The sequence below is a fragment of the Sturnira hondurensis genome, unplaced genomic scaffold (assembly GCF_014824575.4).
Source record: "Sturnira hondurensis isolate 20B ecotype Veracruz unplaced genomic scaffold, ASM1482457v3 Scaffold0000880, whole genome shotgun sequence".
Taxonomy (NCBI): Eukaryota; Metazoa; Chordata; class Mammalia; order Chiroptera; family Phyllostomidae; genus Sturnira; species Sturnira hondurensis.
The window spans coordinates 3,298,402-3,318,912 of NW_028073511.1; the positions used below are offsets into that span (position 1 = coordinate 3,298,402).

At 43.4% G+C, this 20,511-nt stretch overlaps 1 protein-coding gene and 1 long non-coding RNA gene across 2 annotated transcripts in view; one reads left to right on the forward strand and one right to left on the reverse strand.

The window, feature by feature from the left end:
* LOC118991481 (uncharacterized) overlaps nt 1-2,632 on the forward strand; it is a 30,800-nt gene extending 28,168 nt beyond the window's left edge. The window contains exon 4 of the long non-coding RNA XR_005067423.1: nt 2,622-2,632. This is a non-coding gene — a long non-coding RNA (uncharacterized LOC118991481). The remainder of the gene's footprint in view (nt 1-2,621) is intronic.
* Nucleotides 2,633-6,628: 3,996 nt separating this feature from the next.
* MRPS10 (mitochondrial ribosomal protein S10) lies at nt 6,629-17,772 on the reverse strand. Its single transcript, XM_037052825.1, has 7 exons — nt 17,674-17,772; nt 13,918-13,982; nt 13,756-13,828; nt 10,294-10,430; nt 9,256-9,364; nt 7,853-7,942; nt 6,629-6,974 (listed from the first exon to the last, which is right to left on the reverse strand). Exons 1-7 carry the CDS (start codon nt 17,719-17,721, stop codon nt 6,891-6,893), a joined length of 606 nt encoding a protein of 201 aa, XP_036908720.1. The 5' UTR covers nt 17,722-17,772; the 3' UTR covers nt 6,629-6,890.
* Between the last annotated feature and the right edge of the window lie 2,739 nt (nt 17,773-20,511).

The window sequence follows — 20,511 nt, forward strand, 5'->3', positions numbered from 1 at the left end:
CTTTCCCATGGGGGACCAGGCCTGCAATGTACCTAGGCTGCTTTGAGGCTTGCTTTTGCTAAGACTCCCTCACCCTGAGTTAAGGAAGAAAATGTTTAATGCATATCTTTGAAGTAACTTCCTCAAGTCTGTGCTAAACCATTCCAAGGACAGAGTGTAACCAGATCTATCACTTTTATCATTCCCTTGCATTTGCAACATTCTTTTCTTTATCTGTAAGAAGTAATCACCTAAAGCAAACCTGAGTGTAAAGAATGAGGACCATCCTCAATGTAATATGCCCAGAAAAGCAATAAAAGCCTGTCCAGGCAGGGGTCGGGGGTGCTCTCTCACTCAGAGTGTGCCCACACTGTCCCTTTTCTCTACAGGCCTTCTGTAGTCCATGTGAATTTGTTTGCTGCATCCACATCACACGGACCCCAAGAGCCGGAGTCGGCACCAGAGGGTGGGCCCAGCAACGTGTGCTTTCGAAACCCTCTGGGCCCTTCCCACGCGCACACCGTCTGAGAGCCTGCCCTGCGCCTGATATGGGCGTTTCTGTGCTCCCTCTGAAACATTCGAGCTCATCGCCTCTCCTTCCAGCTCAGTTATGCTGACACCTGCACTCCAGTCAGTCAGCAGCCTTACTGAGACCTGCAACCTGTGGATCTCCGGTTTTAACAAAACATGTGCCACCTCAATTACATCTCCACCGTCCTTCTCCTTATCCACAGCCCAGCACTCTTGCCATTTCCTTGCCATGACCCTGACATTTGCATCTCTGTCCCTCTAACTACTCACTTGGAAAAACATGACCCACTATGGGCTAACACCTCACTTGTACCCAGGAGGCTGAACACAGTAGGAGAAAATCGTAAAATCACACTGGCGGCACACATGTCACATAACTGCTCCTTGCCCCCTGCCGACCTCACTGTCCCTGCCCTGAGATGACCACTCTACAGCCCTTCCCACCTCAGACCTTCCCCTTACCCTGCACTCAGCTAATGACCTTGTCACTGCTTCACTTCAGGGAAACAGACACACCACACAACCACCTCGTCTTCCCACCAGACACTTCTCTGCATCTGGGCCTCTGCCTCTTCCCGGTCCAGTGAAAGCGGTGTCCCTTCCCCACTTCTCACCTGTCAGGTCCTCCCTTGTTGTCTAGGGCTCTGCTCTCTGCCCACTCAGGCACTCGCTTTCCACAGTGACTCTTTTCTCTTTCAAATCCTCAGTTTTTCCTTCACTAATGGGTCATTCCCCTCTGAAGACATGCTTTAACATCACCTTTATTAAAGCAAAATAAAACAACAAAAATCTTGCCTTGACCTCACATTCAGGGCCCCCATTACCATGTGCATGGGCCTATATTCTTTACCTTCATAGGTCATAAGATAAATATGGAAAAATAAATACTAAAAAATATTTAAAATATTTTAGCATTCATTGGAATAAAGATGAATAGAATACAGTCTAGTCCAGATTGGACTAAACTTACTCTTCTGATTTTGAAAGATATTAAAACACTTAAAAGAAATTAGAGATATTGTGGGCCTTAGACCCTATGGACCCCCAGACCCCCTGGCCCTGCCCGCATCACGTCCACCTGCTGCCCTAATTTTGGTTTCTCATACAACAAACCCTTTGTGGTAGGTGTAGTTTCCAAAAATGGCACAGCAATGGGCCTGGTCTCATGTGTCCCTCCCTGTCCAGGTGGGGGTCTGTTTCTCCTTCTCTTCGATCTTGCAGCTACCTCACTGAGGAGGATGGGCAGAAGCAACACTGTGCGACTTCCAAGGCTGGGTCGTCCAAGGTGACAGGGTTTCTGCTGGCTCTCTCAGGACTTGCCCTGGGCACCCAGACGCCACGTTGTGAGGAAGCCCAGGTGCACGTACAGGTTCTGGATGGCAGCCGGCCCCGACCACCAGACATGTGGGGGAGTGACCCCAGCCCCGGCCTTCCAGCCACCCCAGCTGAGACCAAATGGAGTGGCCAATGTCCCCACAGGTCCCTGACCACATTGCAGGTAGTGTGCAAAGCAAACGTTGTCTCCATTTTAAGCCACGAAATCTCAGGTGTTTTTTTTAAGGTAGAAATAAATAACTGAGCTCTCTCAAACCCATTTTGTGTCCTCACCTTTCTTTCTCGTTCTCTCCTCAATTTACTCCAATTGGATGCTCACTCCATAAAAAGGCTTGCACAGCAGTCACCCACAACCTGCTTTTCTTACTCAACTGGCCAGCGGTCCTCACAGTTCACCAAGCGCATTCTGCTTCCAAATACTCCAGGCTTCAAGGACCCACACTCCTCCGATTTCACTCTAACCTCAGTAACTGCTCATCTCCGTTGCTAGCACCTCCTCCATTTTACCAAACCTCTACGTGCTCAGGGCTTCCCAGGCTTGTCCATGGTACTCTTCTCCTGTCTACCTACATCGTCCCTAGATGAACGGACTTATCTTCCAATATTACATAACATTTGTAAGCTGACAGCTTCCAAATTTACATCTTCAGCCTGGACCACTCTCTAGAACTCCAGATTCATGAACCCAGCTGCCTACTGGACACTGATCCTCAGATCACAAACCCCGCAGGTCTGCACATAGCTGACTCCTTTTTGCCATTCTCCCCTCCTCAGAGAGCACTTTCCCAATCCTGTCTTAAAAGCCACTCAATTAGTTTTGACATTATCCTATTTTCTTCATCGTGTTTAACTGCAGCTGAAACTATCTTACTTTTCCCCTATTGTCTTCCTCACAAAGTTTAAGATCCTTGAGGGGAGGGACTTCACCACAGATGCACTGCAGAACTCCCAGTGCTCAGCGCATATAAGGAACTCGAATACGTGTGTACTGAGNCCGGTTTGCAACCCAGGAATGTGCCCTGACTGGGAATCGAACCGCGATCGTCTGGTTCGCAGGCCCGCGCTCAATCCACTGAGCTACGCCAGCCAGGGCGAAGACAGCTCTTCTCGACTCCTTTGAGAGAGCATGGGTTAGTAGGTTATTTATTGATGTGAAAGATTATGGGATTTTAGACCTAGAAGAAGCCTTGAAGGTCTGTGATTTTCAAGGCCTTTTCCCTGTCTCATCACACCTGAAGACGTGCCGACCAGCTGCTGTGGCTCTAAACCTACAGTGACTCAGTGAAGATGGTGTCACTCTGTCCATCTCTTCATATTTATCAGTATTTAAACAGCACTGAGGATGAATGAAATGTAACTTGATTTAGCCTCTGGCTAAGGAATCTAAAATTCAATTGGCTTTTGATGTGGGTCAGTTGCCCATGACCTGACCCACAAACACTGCTGAGCTGTTGAAGTATAAATATATCGTCTTAAAGAGGATTAGGACTCCACAGAGAGAAACGATAGCTTGAGGCGAGTAACAACAGTAAGGACTTAAGGAGGGCAGGGTTAGGAAGTGAGCAGGTATTTGCAGAGAACCCTGGGGATCTCAGTCAGTCATAAGCCTGGCTCCAGATCTGCACCTGCTGAGCCCCAAAGCCCTACTATAAATAACCCGCACGCACGTGTTCTTCGACCCAGCAGGACCCTCCCTGACGCAGCCTAAACTCGTACTGCCCACTCACACTGGGACCTCAAGGCCACAGGCATCGCATTGTTATACCTCTTGTGCTTATTCAGACCATCTTTCCATCTTTTAGCCCTTAGATTTCCATCCCCCCCACCAGCCGATCATTTTTCTTCTAAGCTTTAGGGGAAATAAGTACATTTTGTCAATATGAAAGGGGAAATAAATCTGGATTTTTAGGTCTGAATATCCAGAGTACCTCCCACTCTTTAAAATTTAGGTTTTGGGGCTGTCCCTGTCACTAATCTGAACTCACAACAAATCAACTTCATCTGCAAACTGAAAGATAATGAATGGGGAAGTCATAACTTGGTTTTCTGTCCTGGGAAATGGGGGTAATAATAGCAACTACTCTACTGAATACACCTTAGGTGCTTCCTTGTTGAAACTGAACTTCATGGTCACTCTAAGGGCAGTACTACTTTGACCCAGCAGACACGCTGCAGTCCTCTCCAGCTGGTCTTTAAACGGTGCACCACAGAAGCATCTGGGGTATCATCAAATCTGTGCTCCATCCAGTGGTAACTTTTATTTGTTGAATGTCTATTTATCTACTTGGTACTGTGAGGTGTTTCATGTTATTTAATATCCCTACCCCAACAAGTAGGCATTGTTTCCTACATTTTACTAATAAGTAAATTGAGGGCCTGACAGGGTTGAATATCTCGCCCAAGTTCACTGCCGTTGATGGGTTTGAACCCTTATCAGACTCAGCCCTGACTCCAAAGTCCACTTTTCTTTGTCCGTCTGCTACTTATTAATGCTGCAGTAAAACTACCTCAACAACACAGTGCAGGAAAGGAGGGACGGTAGCTGACAAACAAATGTTACAAAATTAGACTACTGTTTAAAACAATCACTTTATGTATCCACTGTGGCATGCACAGTGGCCAAAGGAACACACAAGCAATTCTCTTGAAAGCACTGAAACTAGGCACTGAACAAGTGTAATCCAGAGTCCTATCCATATTTTAAACGGACCGTATTACTTTATTTGATATGAAAGGAAAATATACTTCAGATCAGAGAAAGCAACAATGAACTCAGGGCAACACTCAGTAAGAAAATCATCTCACTTCCTACCTGCCCTCTGGTTCATTCTACCATCAGGTCCCCTTCTCTCTCCACCTTCCATCCACACCATGGACAGTAAGTGTGACTCGGGCATTACTTCTAACTTTTAGAACGAGCATTTACTTGGGAGACCCAATTAAAAAAAAAGAACTTTCTCAGCCTATCATGATAACAAAATTACCTTGTTCATATCAAGAAATAGGCTTCATCCTGGCTGGCGTGCCTCAGTTGGTTGGAGCGTTGTCCCGTGACAAAAGGTTATGGGTTTGATTCCCAGTCAGGGTATACATGTCTGGGTTGTGAGTTAGGTCCCTGGTTGAAATGCATATAAAAAGCAACCAATGTTTCCCTCTGGCATCGATGTTTCTCTCCCTCTGTCTCTTCCTCCCTTCTCCTCCCTCTAAAATCAAGAAGCATGTCATCAGGTAAAGATAAAAAAAAAGTAGGCTTCAAATATGCCAAATTCTTTTGTCAAAGAAGTAGCACTAGCTTTTGTCACGTGTCGTTTGTTTTCGAGTTTATCTTAAAACAACATTTTAATACCTAACTTAAAGTGTCAAACTAAGTAATCTGGCTTACGGGTTAATGAAATACGAACACAGCTGGAAGTGGATGCGCACCTTCAGAAGAGCTCACAGGGGTCACTGGGGCTGAGTGTGCATAATCACCCTACTACACTGCAGTGATTCAGGTCTAACACACCCACAAAAAGCTGTATTTATTTTGAAAGAATGATTTCTTTTAAAGTAAAAATGGGTCACAAATTGATACTTTGCTAGATGTAATTACCATTATATTGCTCTTGTTTTATTGACTAGTTCTTAATTCTAAAGCTCATACCTGAGATAAGCAGGCTTTAGGCATTTGTGAATGACACAGTCAAAAGCTGACCTGTGCAGAGAGTGAGGTCATGGGGCACAAGGCTGTAATTCTTTTCATGTTAATGACAGTAATATAAGTCTGATACATAAGCAGTATGCATTCAGAACACTGACACCTGATAGCAGGTTGGAAAAAGAGAATAGGAATTCCAGTGTAAGGGGGGAAAGACTGAGAAGTCATAACTACTCCAAAGATGTGAAGAAAACCACAAAAGATGAGGCCCTGACTCTACTGAAGAAGGAAACCAATCACTCCCTGGGGGTTGATACATCAGTGGTTTCAGCCTATTGTAGTCCTGCCTCTTTCAGGGCTTTAACCACTATTTAATTTCATGGAAAAGTAGACATCTCCAAACAAAAAGAGTACCATTGACCAAAAGAAAGAGGCCTTCTTATCAGTGAGGAACTTAATAAGGAAAATATTTTCTGTGCCTTGCACAACTTTCAAAAGCCGTTATTTCTATTCAGTTTTTGGTATTTACTCCAGTGCTGGGCATGGAGTAACAAAACGAAAGCTGAATGAATGACTCCCACAGGCGGTGATTTCTTGAGAGCTGGAATCCCACTGCAGTGACCCTCTCCGGCAGCCCTGCAAGGGCTCCAGCGCATTAAGAATTCAGTGCATGCTACAAATGTGCTTGGTCTGCTGCAGAGTATGTGTTTTTTTTTTTTCAAGAATGTAATGCTGAAATGAAGTACAATTTGGGGGTCATCACCCCCAAAATGAGCATATGCCAGCCTGCGCTAAGGTGTCAAAAACTTTAATTGATCAGTGTTAAATTAACCAAAGGCTTCTTCTAGGAACCTCAAAAGAAAAAAATGTGTATGAGCAATAGTTCAAACATTTACTTTCAGAGGAATATGATATAAATTAAGATCAGTATAGCCCTTGCTGGTGTGGCTTAGTGGACTGAGTGCTGACCTGTGAACCTAAGGGTCCCTGGTGGGATTTCCAGTCAGGGCACATGCCTGGGTTGCAGGCCAGGTGCCCAGTAGGGGGTGCTCAGGAGGCAACATTGATGTTTCTCTCCCTCTTTAAAAAAAAAAGATTGGTACAAATACCTGAAGAGCAGGAAAATAAAATATAAATAGACTCTTGTTGCATAGTCAGACGGTGTACTCTCATTTGTTAAAATCAGAACTGAAATGACGACACGTATAAAAGAATAGATAAAGAGGTTCTTTTACTACAGTCCATTGTATCCTTAACGTCCTCCCTGCTGCCCACTGATCAGGACACGTGGGCTCAAGAGAGCAGTTACACAGGCTCAAAATCGTCTCACCGGAAGCTCTCTTATCCCAGCTGATGTGGCTCGCCCACCCTCGTTTCAAGAGTCTGCACCGCTAGTCTCCCTGAGGCTTCATGACTTGCTTTCTTCTCTTCCCTCTGGTATGGTTTCCCAGATTGGCTCCTTGATGTGTTCTGGTAACTGTTCTAATTTTGTCTAAAAGGAGAAAAATAAAACTGTAATATGTGAACTTAATTGAACTCTTTGGCCACAAAATAGATTAATTTTGTTCCCATAAATCCTCTTATTTTTTTCCTTTTACCCCTCTTATCTTCCTGTAGGGCTTTGAAACAGAATAAAACTTGACGGTTACAAAATGCCAACATACCCAATCAGTTATGGCTGGGAATGCCACCTAACATGGCCCCCCGGGTCTAGACAACTCCTGAGAGGGAGGGAGACTTCGGAGGCAGCTTGGGGAGGCTGGGGCTGCGGAGGCAGGACTCGGCTGAGCTGCCACCACTGCACGGGGAGGTGGAGGCCCCAGCTATTGCAGTAACCCTGGCTCTAGGTCTGCTACAGGCCCTCCCCTCCACCGGTGGGCCTGGTCGTCAAAAAGACATGATGGCCAGCTTGATCTGTATTCTGAACCCAGGCAAGTGAAGGCTGCCTGTCTCCTCCTGCATTTGGAAAGCACATTCCATGTGCTTTCCCTTCTCTTAAAACCTACTCCAAGAACACAGGCTTGAGACAGAAATGTGGTACCGAGACCACCTGGACTGGGTACATGACTGACTCTAGTCAAGGCCTTCTAGGTATGCAAATAACCCCAGTTTGGGCCTCTAGAGAAACTTTAAAAATTTGGCAGGTTGATGCAAAAATCTAATTATCTTGTGGCTTCCCAAAACATACCTGGTAAGTTCCCTTGCTTATTAAACCCACCACCTACCGCTTGAAGTGGTCTGCCTCTGTCTTCGGTCTCTCCTTGCCCTCCGTATCCAGGGCTGGTTTCAGATTCTACCTGGGAAGCTCCTGAGAAGGTTGTGACCCAAGAGGGATCTACTGTCCAACGGAGGAAGAAAGTACAGTCATACCTTTGTAACTTCCATGGCAACTCCTTCAGGTAAGTTTCGCTGAATGTATTCCAAGTAGACATCTGCTGTACTTCCAGTTAGATGTTTTAACTAAAATGTCAAACATGAAATTGGTTCATGCTGTGCTGTTAGAGCAGAAACTTTTAAATTTTATTACTAAAAGTGGTAGAGCCTTTTCTTCTCTATGAAATCTTACACAGAAGTCCAAAAAAAAAAGAGACAGATTCTCTGGTCGAACTGAACGCGGGGAGCAGGGCCCGGAAGCACCCTTCCTCCCAAGTGCCTGGAAGCCAGGGCTCTGCGGAGCCCAGCTGGGAAGCATGGTATCCGAGCAGCACACTCACCAGAGTTTCTTGAAACAGCTTAAGACAAAAAGAAACAACGACTGGACCATAAGACAGAGTTAGTGTGACATTCTCTGTGTGCTCCATGGGGAGGTGTTTCTGTTAAACACGGGTGCATAATATTTTGGGGTTTTTTTCCATTTAAATTTGGGACTATGTTTTTTTTTTTTTTTAAGATTTTATTTATTTATATATCTTTAGAGGGGAAGGAGAGAGGGAGAGAAACATCAATGTATGGTTGCCTTTTGTGTGTCCCCTGCTGGTAGTTAGCCTGCAAGGAACCAGCCTGCAACCCAGGCATGTGCCCTGACTGGGAATCGAACCACGATTGTCTGGTTCGCAGGCCCGCACTCAATCCACTGAGCTACGCCAGCCAGGTAAATTTGGGACTATGTTTTAATTATATCTCTACCCACAATGCCTAGTACAGTGCTTCCAATGTGAAAGATGTACAAGCACTTGTTTTAATAACATTTATCAATTATTTACCATGTGATGGAAGTATTCTCAATGCTTTAGATAAGTATCTCATTTAACCCTCACACTAACCTAAGAGACAAGTACCATTACTCTTCACATTCTGTAGGTGAAGGAACTGAGGCATAGGCCTTACTAGCTAGTAGGTGCCGAGATCAGGACCTGGCTGCCAGGCTTCAGGACCCGAGCGCTATGCGGGCCCTAGTGGATGCACAAATGAATGCTGCCCATAACAGACATGGGAAATCCAGATAGCACATGAAAAGGATCATTAGAACTGTGTGAAAACTTAACTACAATTGTTGAAAAGCAAACAAAATTATTCCAATGCCATCTTACTGTATAAAAACTAGCACAATCTGCATTATTGAGTTAAAGTATGAACTATTCTAAAAGATGGCTTTATTTGAGTTTGATTTTCCTATCTGCTGCTTCCATAAACACAAAGGAAATTTACCCTCTCTACAACTGTTAGACATGAGCTGACTGAAAGAAAGCCAACCCAGCCAATGTTAACAGAAAGCTATGCTGGTGTGAAATTTGGGTGTTTCAAAAATGCCCCAACGCCTGAAACCAACTCACCTGGAAACACCTGTACAGTGTTCTCATTTCATACTGAACTCTGTGCTTCTTGAAAATATGCACTGATTTGAGAAGAGTAAATCGCTCTATTTTCCTTGGAGGTTCATGTCTGAAAATTAGTGGGCAAAACAACACACTCAGGCTAAGTGGCATTACAACCTCAGTCATCAAGGTCAAAGCATGACCCCACACCTCTGCAGGCAGGCTCGTGCTCAATTACAGACAAGAACTACCACTTACAGACTTCATTTGTCAGGACTGTCTGTCAGTGGCACTATAACAGCCACTGTCATAAAGTTCAGGCCAAAATAAACACCTCAGACAGCAACACGATCATCTGCTCTGACCCCAAATTGAGCCCTGGCATGTGGCACATGCACACACGTGCCTCCAGATGCCACAGCCCTGAAGTCCCTTACTGACCAATATATGAACTGTGATGACAACACCAGTGTGTGGGACACAGCTGTACTGTCCGCTGTGTGTTACCTTAGGGAAATCCAGATGCATCAGTAACCACAAAACTATAGTCTGTAATGGAAAATGTGGGTCCTTCTGATTTGTGAAAAGGCAAGACTGGCAAAGCTCCAACTGGGCCTTGTTCTACCTCAGGAGCAGGTGACAAGACAACTGGGGTGGTAATACTTGCCCTGCAGTGACTTCAGGGCCATGTGAGTCACCTTGCTCAGGCACTGAGGTGCTGGGTGAGTGGTGTTTCTCAGGGAAGTTTTGAAACAATGAACATAACAGCCAAAGATCATCGAATCAAAGAATCTAGGGATTCTTGGGTCTCCATACATCTATGAAATTGGTAGAGAAAGGATTTCCTTGATTTTCCTGGCTCACTCATTGGTATTTAAACATTCCAGGAGACAGGAAGGGACGATCCTGCTTAGGATGGCAAAGCTACCCCTACCAATCACGAGCTCCATCCCACTTTAAGAGCTCAGACCTAGCTGGAAGCAGGTTGATCAACCATTTATCTGGTTGATTATGTTACAGCAGTGGACAGGTCAGGTTAGGAAAGACCATACTTACACTTCAATAGAGATACCAAGTTCTTTAGCAGCAAGCACGGCGAAATATTCATAGCTGTCCAACACAGCCTTATCATGGCCTTTTACTAAAACTGACAGGCGCTTATACAATGTGTCTGGTTCATCAGAAATGGTTATCTACAATTTTGAAATAAAAAAGTTTCATTCATGGTTCCTCTAATATTTACAACTAAAATATTTAACATATTAACCTCAAATGAGCAACTTCAGAGTGTAGTATTAAATGAGAAGAAAAATGCTAAATAACATTCTGATACCATCAGCTTAAGTCTCTAGATGCCACCACATTCAGACCTGCACAGTAACCCTTATAACGTGTTATTAAAATGCAGCATGCATCAAAGCAACTTTCAAGGCAACCTACAAAATCACTGACGGAGCCTTCTAACTTACTCTGCTACTTCTAGCTGAGTGGCCATGGGAAAGTCACACAACCCCACCACACTGCAGTTTCCTCAAGCACATAAGAGACAGAATACTGGTGCAACAGCACACAGCATTTCTTTGGGGAACAAATAAGAAAACACAGATTAAAGTGTTCACAAATGATTAAACACTGTAATATAAAAGTGAGCAATTACGATTCATTTTATTTATTAGGTTTTATTCATGTGTTTTGCCTGCCATAATAGAAAAATTACTCACTTCTAACTTCTAATTAAAAGGTTGTGACACTGACTATACACATAACTTCCACCTCTTCTATCCTAACACTTAAAATCTTAGAAATAATGGGTCTGACATTTCTGACTTTCTTCCAAGAGGTGAATTACCTTCACTTCATTCATCCATTAAACCAGTAATTTTTACATACTAATCCAATGATTCAGGGCTAATGACACTGCACCTGAAAGGAGATCAGTTGCCCAACCAGGAAGCTCTCAATTACCCCAAACAGGGCTACTGGAGGAACAGAATATACTGATACCCTATGGCAAAAGTTGGAGGATGAGGGAAGGGAGAATGCATCCTGAAGATATATTCCGATTGGTTCCTATACGGTTTTAAAGAAATTCTGAATCTGTTAAAAAGATTAAATATCAGGAGAGTTCACATAAAAATGTGGACTTCCATTTAGGTTGGGAAATTAAGACAACCTGGCATGCCTCGGGCTGAGTTCCCACATGGCAACAATGGTTAAAGTAAGTAGCAACTATCTCACTCATCACAGGCACAGCCTGTCACCTCTCCGTACAGGCCTGGCCCATGCAGGCATCTACGCTGAAGACCCAGGGTGTCCATGTATCGTCATGGAAATATATCCAGTAGCCACTAGGTGCAAAAAGCGAAACAGCAGCACGTAGTATGTGACACAATTCCATTTTGGTGTGTGTGTACACAGATACAATGAGTATGTGGACACAGATAGCTAAGACTCATCCTGAGCTGTTAAAAAGGGTTATTTCTGAGGGGTAGAAGTGAAAAAAAATTAAAATCTATAAGATTTTCAAAAAAAATTGCAAATAACACCAAAACAGAGTTGAAGAAATCCCAGCTTTTACTTAAATGAAACAAGGCTATGTGCTGCTTCCGGATTTTACTTGTGCCAATACTCTGTCTCGCTGGGAATAATACAGTGTTGTCCAGGCCCAGACGCGATGTCTTAAAATGAGAACAAAACTTGACAGCTGTATTGTCAAGAAAATTTTTTTCTAGGACCATATCAAGTACTCTGCACCATTAATTATGACACATCTTCACCTTATGCTGTGTCAAAAGCCAAGACTACTCACTCCCACAGTTATTTGGGGCAAATAATTTATTCCTTTAGAACTTACCTAGATCCCCTGAAAGAGAACACGAGCACCAGGGCCCACAGAATACTCTACTTGGGCACACTGTGCGCTTGGCAGTGTTCCCGAACAAATTTGTTTTAGTTATAAGGTATTTGGGAAACAACCCCAGATGAAATAGTAAGAAAAATTTATTACTAACGGAGCTCCTTATGCCAAGAAATAGGAGCACAACTTCCGGCCAAGATGGAGGCGTAGGTGAAAACACTGTGCCCCCTCCCACAACTAAATTTAAAGACAGCGAAGTTTTAGAAACAAAAACGCAGCCAAAACAGTGAAAATTGAACTGTCCGACAACAATGAACCACTTAGCCAGACCGAGTCACAACCCAGTGACTGGGTCCCCGGGCCCTGTTGAACACCTAAGTCTCCGCCCCTCAAACACAACAGGTGCAGGAGACCAAACATTATGACTCAAGAACAGCCCAAAGCCCCAGAGCCTATAATTTTAAGTGACCAAGAAATAGTTAACTTTTCAGATGCACAGTTCAAAATACTGGTGATCAGGATGCTCACAGAACTGGTCGATTTTAGCCACAAATTAGAGGGACATATGAAGGCTAAAGTGACTGAAAAATGAAGGGAAATGCACAGGAAACCAATAGTGATGGAAAGGAAATTGGGACTCAATCAAGGGAGTGGACCAGAAGGAAGAAAGGAACGACCAAACAGAAAAGAAGGAAGAAACAAGAATTTTAAAAAATGAGGAGAGGCTTAGGAACCTCCAGGAAATCTTCAAACGTTCCAACATCCGAATTATAGGGGTACCAGGAGGGGAAGAGGAACAGCCATGAGTGGAAAACTTATTTGAACAAATAATAATGGAGAACTTCCCCAATCTGGCAAAGGAAGTAGACTTCCAGGAAGTCCAGGAAGCTCAGAGTTCCGAAGAAGGTGGACCCAAGGAGGAACACACCAAGGCAGAGCATAATTACATTAGCCAAGATTAAAATGAAGGAGAGACTCCTAGAAGTTGAAAGAGATAAGGGGACAGTCACCTACAAAGGAGTTCCCAGAAGACTGTCAGCTGATTTCTCAAAAGAGACCCTACAGGCAAGAAGGGACTGGAAAGAAGTATTTCAGGTCATGAAATCCAAAGACCTACATCCAAGATTGCTCTATCCAGCAAAGCTTTCATTTAGAATGGAAGGGCAGATAAAGTGTTTCTCAGATAAGGTCAAATTCAAGGAGTTCATCATCACCAAGCCCTTATTACATGAAATGTTAAAGGGACTCATCTAAGAAAAAGATAAAAAATGGGAACAGTGAAAGGACAACAAACTCACAGTTATTAACAACCACACCTAAAACAAAAGCAAACTAAGAGGACAGCTAGATCAGGAGTGGAACCATAGAAATGAAGACACATGGAGGGTTAGCAACAGGGGAGTGGGAGGAGGAGGAGGGGGGAGAAGGTACAGAAAATAAGTAGCATAGATGGTAGGTACAAAATAGACAGGGGGGAGGGTAGGAATACTATGGGAAATACAGAATCTAAAGAACTTGTGACACATGGACATGAACGAAAGGGGGGAATAGTGCGGGAGGGGTGTGCAGGATGGAGGGGAATGAAGGGGGCAAATGGGACAAATGTAATGGTATAATCAATAAAATATATTTTTAAAAAAGAAATAGGAGTTGTAACATACTGCAGGCTTGGTCAAATCCTTGGGAACATCAACGTGTAGGTTTGAAAACGGTACCCACTTCATACTGGTGCTGCTGTGTGGGGAGAAAAAGGGAAAACCTAAGTAAAACAGCACTAGAGCCCATTCTCTTCTTCAGTTCAGCACATCAAATTACATACTTACAGAAGAAAACCACCATTTTTGGATGTACTGCTCTTAGAGCCGTTTATAGAAAAATCCCTTGAAGCCTTAGATGAAAAAAAGGAACATGTTAGAATTAAAGTCAACCCCCAAACCATTCATAGTTTCCATTAAAAAAAATCAAAAGATGTACAATGCTTCAAATAAGGGGCTGTCTCACCCTCAGCTGTCACGGCTCCTCCCGCACACCAAAGGTATGTGGTCGGCAGTTGGGGCACTTAGGGGAGGCAACCAGTCAATGTTTCTCTCTCACACTGATGCTACTCTCTGTCTTTCTCTAAAATTAATAAACATATTTTAAAAAATAAAGGGCTATCTCATTATTTCAAATGAAGATATTGAAGATTATCTTCAAATGAAGATATTGAAGATAACTAAACAACAAATTAGATTTTATTTTTTTAAAAAATAAGATGATGGAAGAGGTGATAAAAAAGGACTCTCAAAGTACTAGAGAATCTATATATTTTAAAGCTTAGAAGAATTTTTTAAAATAATTTTCACATTGAAATAACGGCTATGAAGGACAACAAAGAAAAAATGGTTTAATTTACCCATTATTTTTAGATTAAATGTACTTCAATATAATAGTAATTTGCCTCAAATTTTTGAATAAGTCTTTAGAATTTATTAAGAGTTGAAATAAGAATTCCTTTTTTAGAAAAGGATTTTACTTAGTTTTAGAGAGAGGGAAGGGAGGGAGAGAGGGCGAGAAGAAACATCACTGTGTGGTTGCCTCTTGCACACCTGCCTGGGGATCTGCCTGCAACCCGGGAATGTGCCCTGACTAGGAATCAAAGTGGTGACCCTTTGGTTCAGAGGCTGGCACCAATCCACTGAGCTACAACAGCCAGGGCTGAAGTAAGAATTCTAAAGTAACCTTCTTTTGACGCTTTCATACATCTTTTCCAGCATGTATTATTTGGCTTGGCTGGGATAACTAGCTTACAAATACACACTGAAATTTACACCCATTTTACACTACTACTGTGCCTCATAATGCAACAATCCAGCCTTTCTAAATCCTTTATTGTTGGCTCCCCCTAGTGGACCAGAACTTAGGGTTGTAGGAAACTTACAGTACAATGTAGACGGAATTTGCCACCTGTTTTTCCTTTAAGCTTTCCTGAGATATCTCTGTCCAGAAGGTATCCAGCCATATTATAGGAAACATAGAGACATTACAAGTTACAAGAAACACTGTAGCCCTGGCTGGTGTGGCTCACTAATTGAGTCCTCACCTACAGACTGAAAGGTTGCCCTATTCAGGGCACATGCCTGGGTTGTGGGCCAGGTCTCCAGTTGGGCTCGTGAGAGAGGCAACTGATTGCTGATTGCTGTTTCTCTCCCTTTCTTTCCCCCTCTCATAAAATCTTAAAGAAAAAATAAATTGCATATAGGACAATGACACCTCAGTCCCCTACAAAGTAGGCACCTTGGGAACCTCACACAGTTCTCCCAATCACCATCAGTGGCCCCATTGTATTTTCCTGAATCTCATGGATGGTCTGGAATCTCCTCCCTTTCAAAGGTGACTTTAGCTTTGGGAAAAGCCAGATGTTGCAGGGCACCAAACCTGGGCTTTAAGAGGGCTGAGCCACCTGGGTGATTTGATATTTCACCAAAAAACTCCGCAGGAGATGTGATGCATGGGTGGATACACTGTCATGATGAAGCTGACAATCACCAGCTGCCCATGGCTGTGGCCTTCTGAATCATCTGAATAGTTTCCACAGAGGAATGTTCAAGCTTAATGCAAAATTTGATGCAGATTTGTTGCTTTACTTGTTCACTCATTTTGAATGTGACCACCACACAGTACACATGCTCACTAAACAGTGTCTACCACCCCCACTGACTAGTACAGTGAGGTTGTCATTGTTTGCACACCCACATTCCAGTCCACTCTCCTTGGATGCCAGGGTACACTGATGTTGCGCAAACCAGTTATATTAACAATAGCTGGATTTTTTCTGGACAGACTTCATAAATGTGTACCCGAACATGATAGGATTCTTAAAAATACCTTGAAAACGAGAATAACGTTTAGTACATGCGAAGCTTAATTAAAACAACGGAGGATCACCTAAATATTTTTAAAAAGCCTATTGTTAACCTATTGTCCTTCCTTCCCCTCTCTATCCAAGATGGTGGCAAATTAAAACTTTCATATTCTCTCTTGGATCAGGGGAAAAACAAAAAGAGGAGAAAATCAGGTACAATACAAGGTTGGAAGAGGTCAGTGCCATTCTTTAGGCATAATCACGCAGAAACCTCCCTCCTCATATTTCTGCTGGTTACCCCAACAATTCGGTTGTGCCAAAGAACCATAGGTCTAAGGCATATGACACTTGCCAATCATATTCTCCCAGTGTAAACCTCTGCTTGTAAAAGTTGGAGACTAAGTGCTGTTACAGCCACAAATCAACTGTAATTAGTTCTTTAATAAACTTTTAAAAAAATTACTGATTTGAGAGAGAGGAAGGGGGCAGAGAGAGAGAAACATCAATTTGTTGTTCCACTTATTTATACATTCACTGATTGATTTTTGTCCGTGAGCTGACCCCTGACCAGGGATCTAACCAGCAATCTTGGCGTGTCAAGATGATGCTCTAACCAACTGAGCTCCAGGGCCAGGGCAAGAAGTTTCTTCTGAGGGGGCCGAAGGGTATCCAGGCTTAGTTGTCTTAGTCCAAAATTTCAGCCTCTACCACCACCTGACTTTTCTTAAGCACAGTGATTCGCAAATTGTGCTGAGGACCTCTGGGGAGCCCCTGAAACAATTTCAGGGGACCAGAAAATTAAAACTACTTTCATAATAACACTAAGGTTTTATTTCCAACTTTTTCACTCTCATTGTCTTATAAAGTATACAGTGAGGTTTTCCAGAGGTTGCGTGATGTGTCATATAAACACAGAAACAGATAAGAAAATCCAACTGTCTTCTTTTAAGCCAGACATTAAAGAGATTCGCAAAAACATAAAACACTGCCAATCCTACTAAATTTGCTTGGAAAACTTATTTTCCATAAAAATGTTACTTATGTTAACATGTAATGAGTTTTATTAATATTACTTAAAAAGGAATAAGGATTTTTCATATTCTCGGGTTTATTTTCTAATTAGCTAAGTATCGATAACTTTAGTTTTATCGGTAATAAAATTTTTTCGGCGTCCTCCAGTAATTTTAGAGTGTAAACGGGCGCTGAGGCCAAAACACTTGAGAACCACTGCTGAAGTTTTTGCTTTTCCAAAGACCCGCGCAGAGGGCCTTTCACCCACTCCTCCGACTTCAGTGACTCTCATCTAAATCCCCGAAACCCTAGACATGAGGAGAATGTCTCGATTCAGTTCCCTGGGAAGAACCTGAGATCTTGTGCCAGTTCAGCCCATCATTTGCTCGAGGCAAAGTTTCCTGACTTCTGAGCCTGGGTTTATTTTGCAAACGTGACGCGGGTCGGGGAGAGGTGCTGCAGGAGAGGGGGTGGAACATAAGATGTTCAATATCCTTTCCAGCTCTGTCATTCTTCTTGCTCCTGTCTTTGCCCTGACTTATATTTTATACCGTGAGAGAATTCGAGATAAAACCTGCTGCTTTCTTGCCACTTTCCTGCGAGCGAGAAGTGCGGACTAAAACCGGGGAAGGCTCCTTACGGTCAGAACGACGGCTGGCACCAAGATTTGGTGGCAGTTGCCCCTGCTGACTCGCCCAGTTCCCCCAGCCTGCCCGGTACCTGCCTGCCAGAGACTCCGGCACACGGTCCCGAGCGTTACTCGCCCCGCCATCTTGCCGCCCAGCCTCTCAGGATCGCTTCCGGGGTCATAGTGCGTCCTCAGACCATAGAGTTCCGCTAAAGGAAAGAGTAAATTCTTGTGTTCCGGCAAGGAACAACCATAGAGATGTAATCCGGTGCTTTTTTTAAAGGGTAGGACCGAGATTCTGGTTGGCTTCCCGTGGGTCGTGTACCGGCCGGGTACCGCGTCTTGATCGAGTTCCTGCAGCCCATGTCTAGGTAATAGTGTTGGGAAGAAGGAAATTGAGAACTAGTAGTGTGCTGAGGCCAAGGGGAATTAGAAAAGAACACTGAGAACAGGATGGAGTTGAGCAACCATCCGGCATAGTGCAAATGTTCTCCCTTGGGCAAACTAGGTCGGTTATAAACTATACAAGGACTATATCTATATAAAATTATTTAATATATCTATATATTTTATATATTTTTTATATATTTATATTTTATATAAATATATTTTATATTTTTATATAAAATTATAAAATTATAATTTTCCAACCCTGTTCCCACGGGCGGGCTCTGTAAGCAAACAGCTAACTGCCACGTCTGCTTCTATGTAACGCTTGCTTGCTCACCCCTATATAAGGACTTAGCTGTAAGCGCCAGGCACGACTCCCTATTGCAGCCCTTAATGGGTATTATGTCCTCAGACATCTTGAGAGTTCGCCCCTGCGCAGGTTAAACTTGGCCAATAAAGTAAGATCATAAACCCTGAAAGTCTCCGACATTTGTTCTCGCGGGTGGTAGATACAACAATAGCAAGCACAGCAAATGTTTTTCTCAATAGACCGTGTTTGTCGTGTGTGGATCCTTTTTTCTCCGAGACAAATACGTGCTTGGAAAAAAAAATCTTGACAACAGTTGTCTCTGGGTTGTGAATAATGGTTAATTTGTTTTTCTATTTATGTATTTTTCAAAATGTTACAAAATCCATACTTCATTAGAATGAAAAGGAAAGTTTACCACTCCATTAAGCCCCAGTTCCATCCTTTTCCTCACGGCAATAACCTTGTAGTTCTGTTCCATAACCCTGCCTTCATTCCCCACCCCAATTGGCATTTTTGTGCTCCAGCCACCGTGTACACCACAGTCCCAGGATCTTCCTGAGTCTTCATTTCCTTGCGTTACTGTAGTATTTCAGAACTACAGGGGCTGCCTTCACCTAGTACCACAAGCCAGAAAATGTTAGAACCAAAAAATGTCCTTAATTAAACCAATTAATGTTCATCATAATTCAGCTCCAAGTAAATTTTGCTGTTACAAAATTTTCTTCCATTTGTGTAATGCTCTAAACTTTATTTCCTTCAAGTGCTCCCACATAGGTAATTTAGTAATAATGGAAAGCCCTGGACTTATGATCGGGAGATCTGGGTTGTAAACCTAGGTTTACCATTTAGTTGAGTGACTTTGGGCAAGTTACTTCTCCGCTCTGAGCCTCAATTTTCTCATATATCAACTGGAGATGATAATAATCCCTACCTCAAATAGCTGTCATGAGGATTAAATGAGATACTGATGTATGATGTTTAGTACGAAGCCTGGCAAACAATAATGCAAATAAATGTCACCCAGTATGTATACCATAAAATTGCTTTTACCTCACCTGCATTGCAAGACTGTTGAGAAGATTAAAAAAATCAAGTTAATGGGAACCTTTTGTGGCATGTAATTAAAGTATTGTGCAAGTGTAAACTTTTTTTTTCCTTTCCACAAGTAGATAATGCTTACCCTAATTATCAGGCTAGAAAACCAAGGAAGGGGTAGACTGTTTTGCCTAGTATCACACAAATTGATGAAAGACCTAGAACCAAAAACCAGTTTTCCTGCCCCTTAGACTGGCCTTTATGTCTTAGAACTCCGTCCATGTGGAGAGGTGGCAGAGAGCCCCGTGTGGCCCCACACCAGAGTGTGGAAACCTCTTTGCCTGTGTACACCTCTGCTGCATTCAGCGGTGCCGCACCCTGACAGGCCACCCAGTGCCCTTTTCAGGCTCCCTCTCTGAATCGTAACATTGAGAGTTGGCTGGTCTCTCTCATCCAAGGGGTTTTCTAACAGCCCTCCAACCCTATTGCTACTTCTGAAGTTTGCAACAGTTTCTCTCTTTGCAACTTCTGTGATGGCTCCTCAGCCTGCCTCTGCTTTGAGTAGCCTCAGCTGGGTGAGGGTCCTGCCACCACAATGAGGGTGACATTACAGCTTGCAAATTCACCTATGTTACCTAATCTGATCCCCAGGAGAAGACATACATTTTACCCTAACTTATTAAGTGGTGAAACTGAGGCTCAGAGATGAACTGACACAGTCATACGGTCAGTTAGTTACAGCTGAACTAGTACCCATTTTCAAGATCCTAGTTCAATGCCTTTCCACCCCCGAAGTGGGCTGGTGCTGACCCTATGACCAGCTTCAGTTCTGTGTAAGTCTCTTTTGGATGCGAGGATTAGATTCCCACTTCTGCACCCTCCTGCCAAAAAAGAGGTGTCTATTTTCTTATTTTAAAAAGACATGTGTGGCCTAGACTGCTCTTGCAACTGGTTAAGTGGACTCAAAGCACCCCTAGGACTGGATGCCCTCCCCATTCCTAAGGCCAAACACAGTCTCTTGGTTGATGGGCTCCCTCTGCTTTCAAATAGTTTCTGCTCCCTCAGAACTGTGCCTTGCCTTCCACCATTTACTGCCTTCAGCTCACCAAGTTTCTCCATTCGTGCTGTCAAATGTGGGGATTTGATTTGGTCCCCTCGTTTTCCTGGGCGGAGCCAAGCCATGTGCCACCTAATGGCCT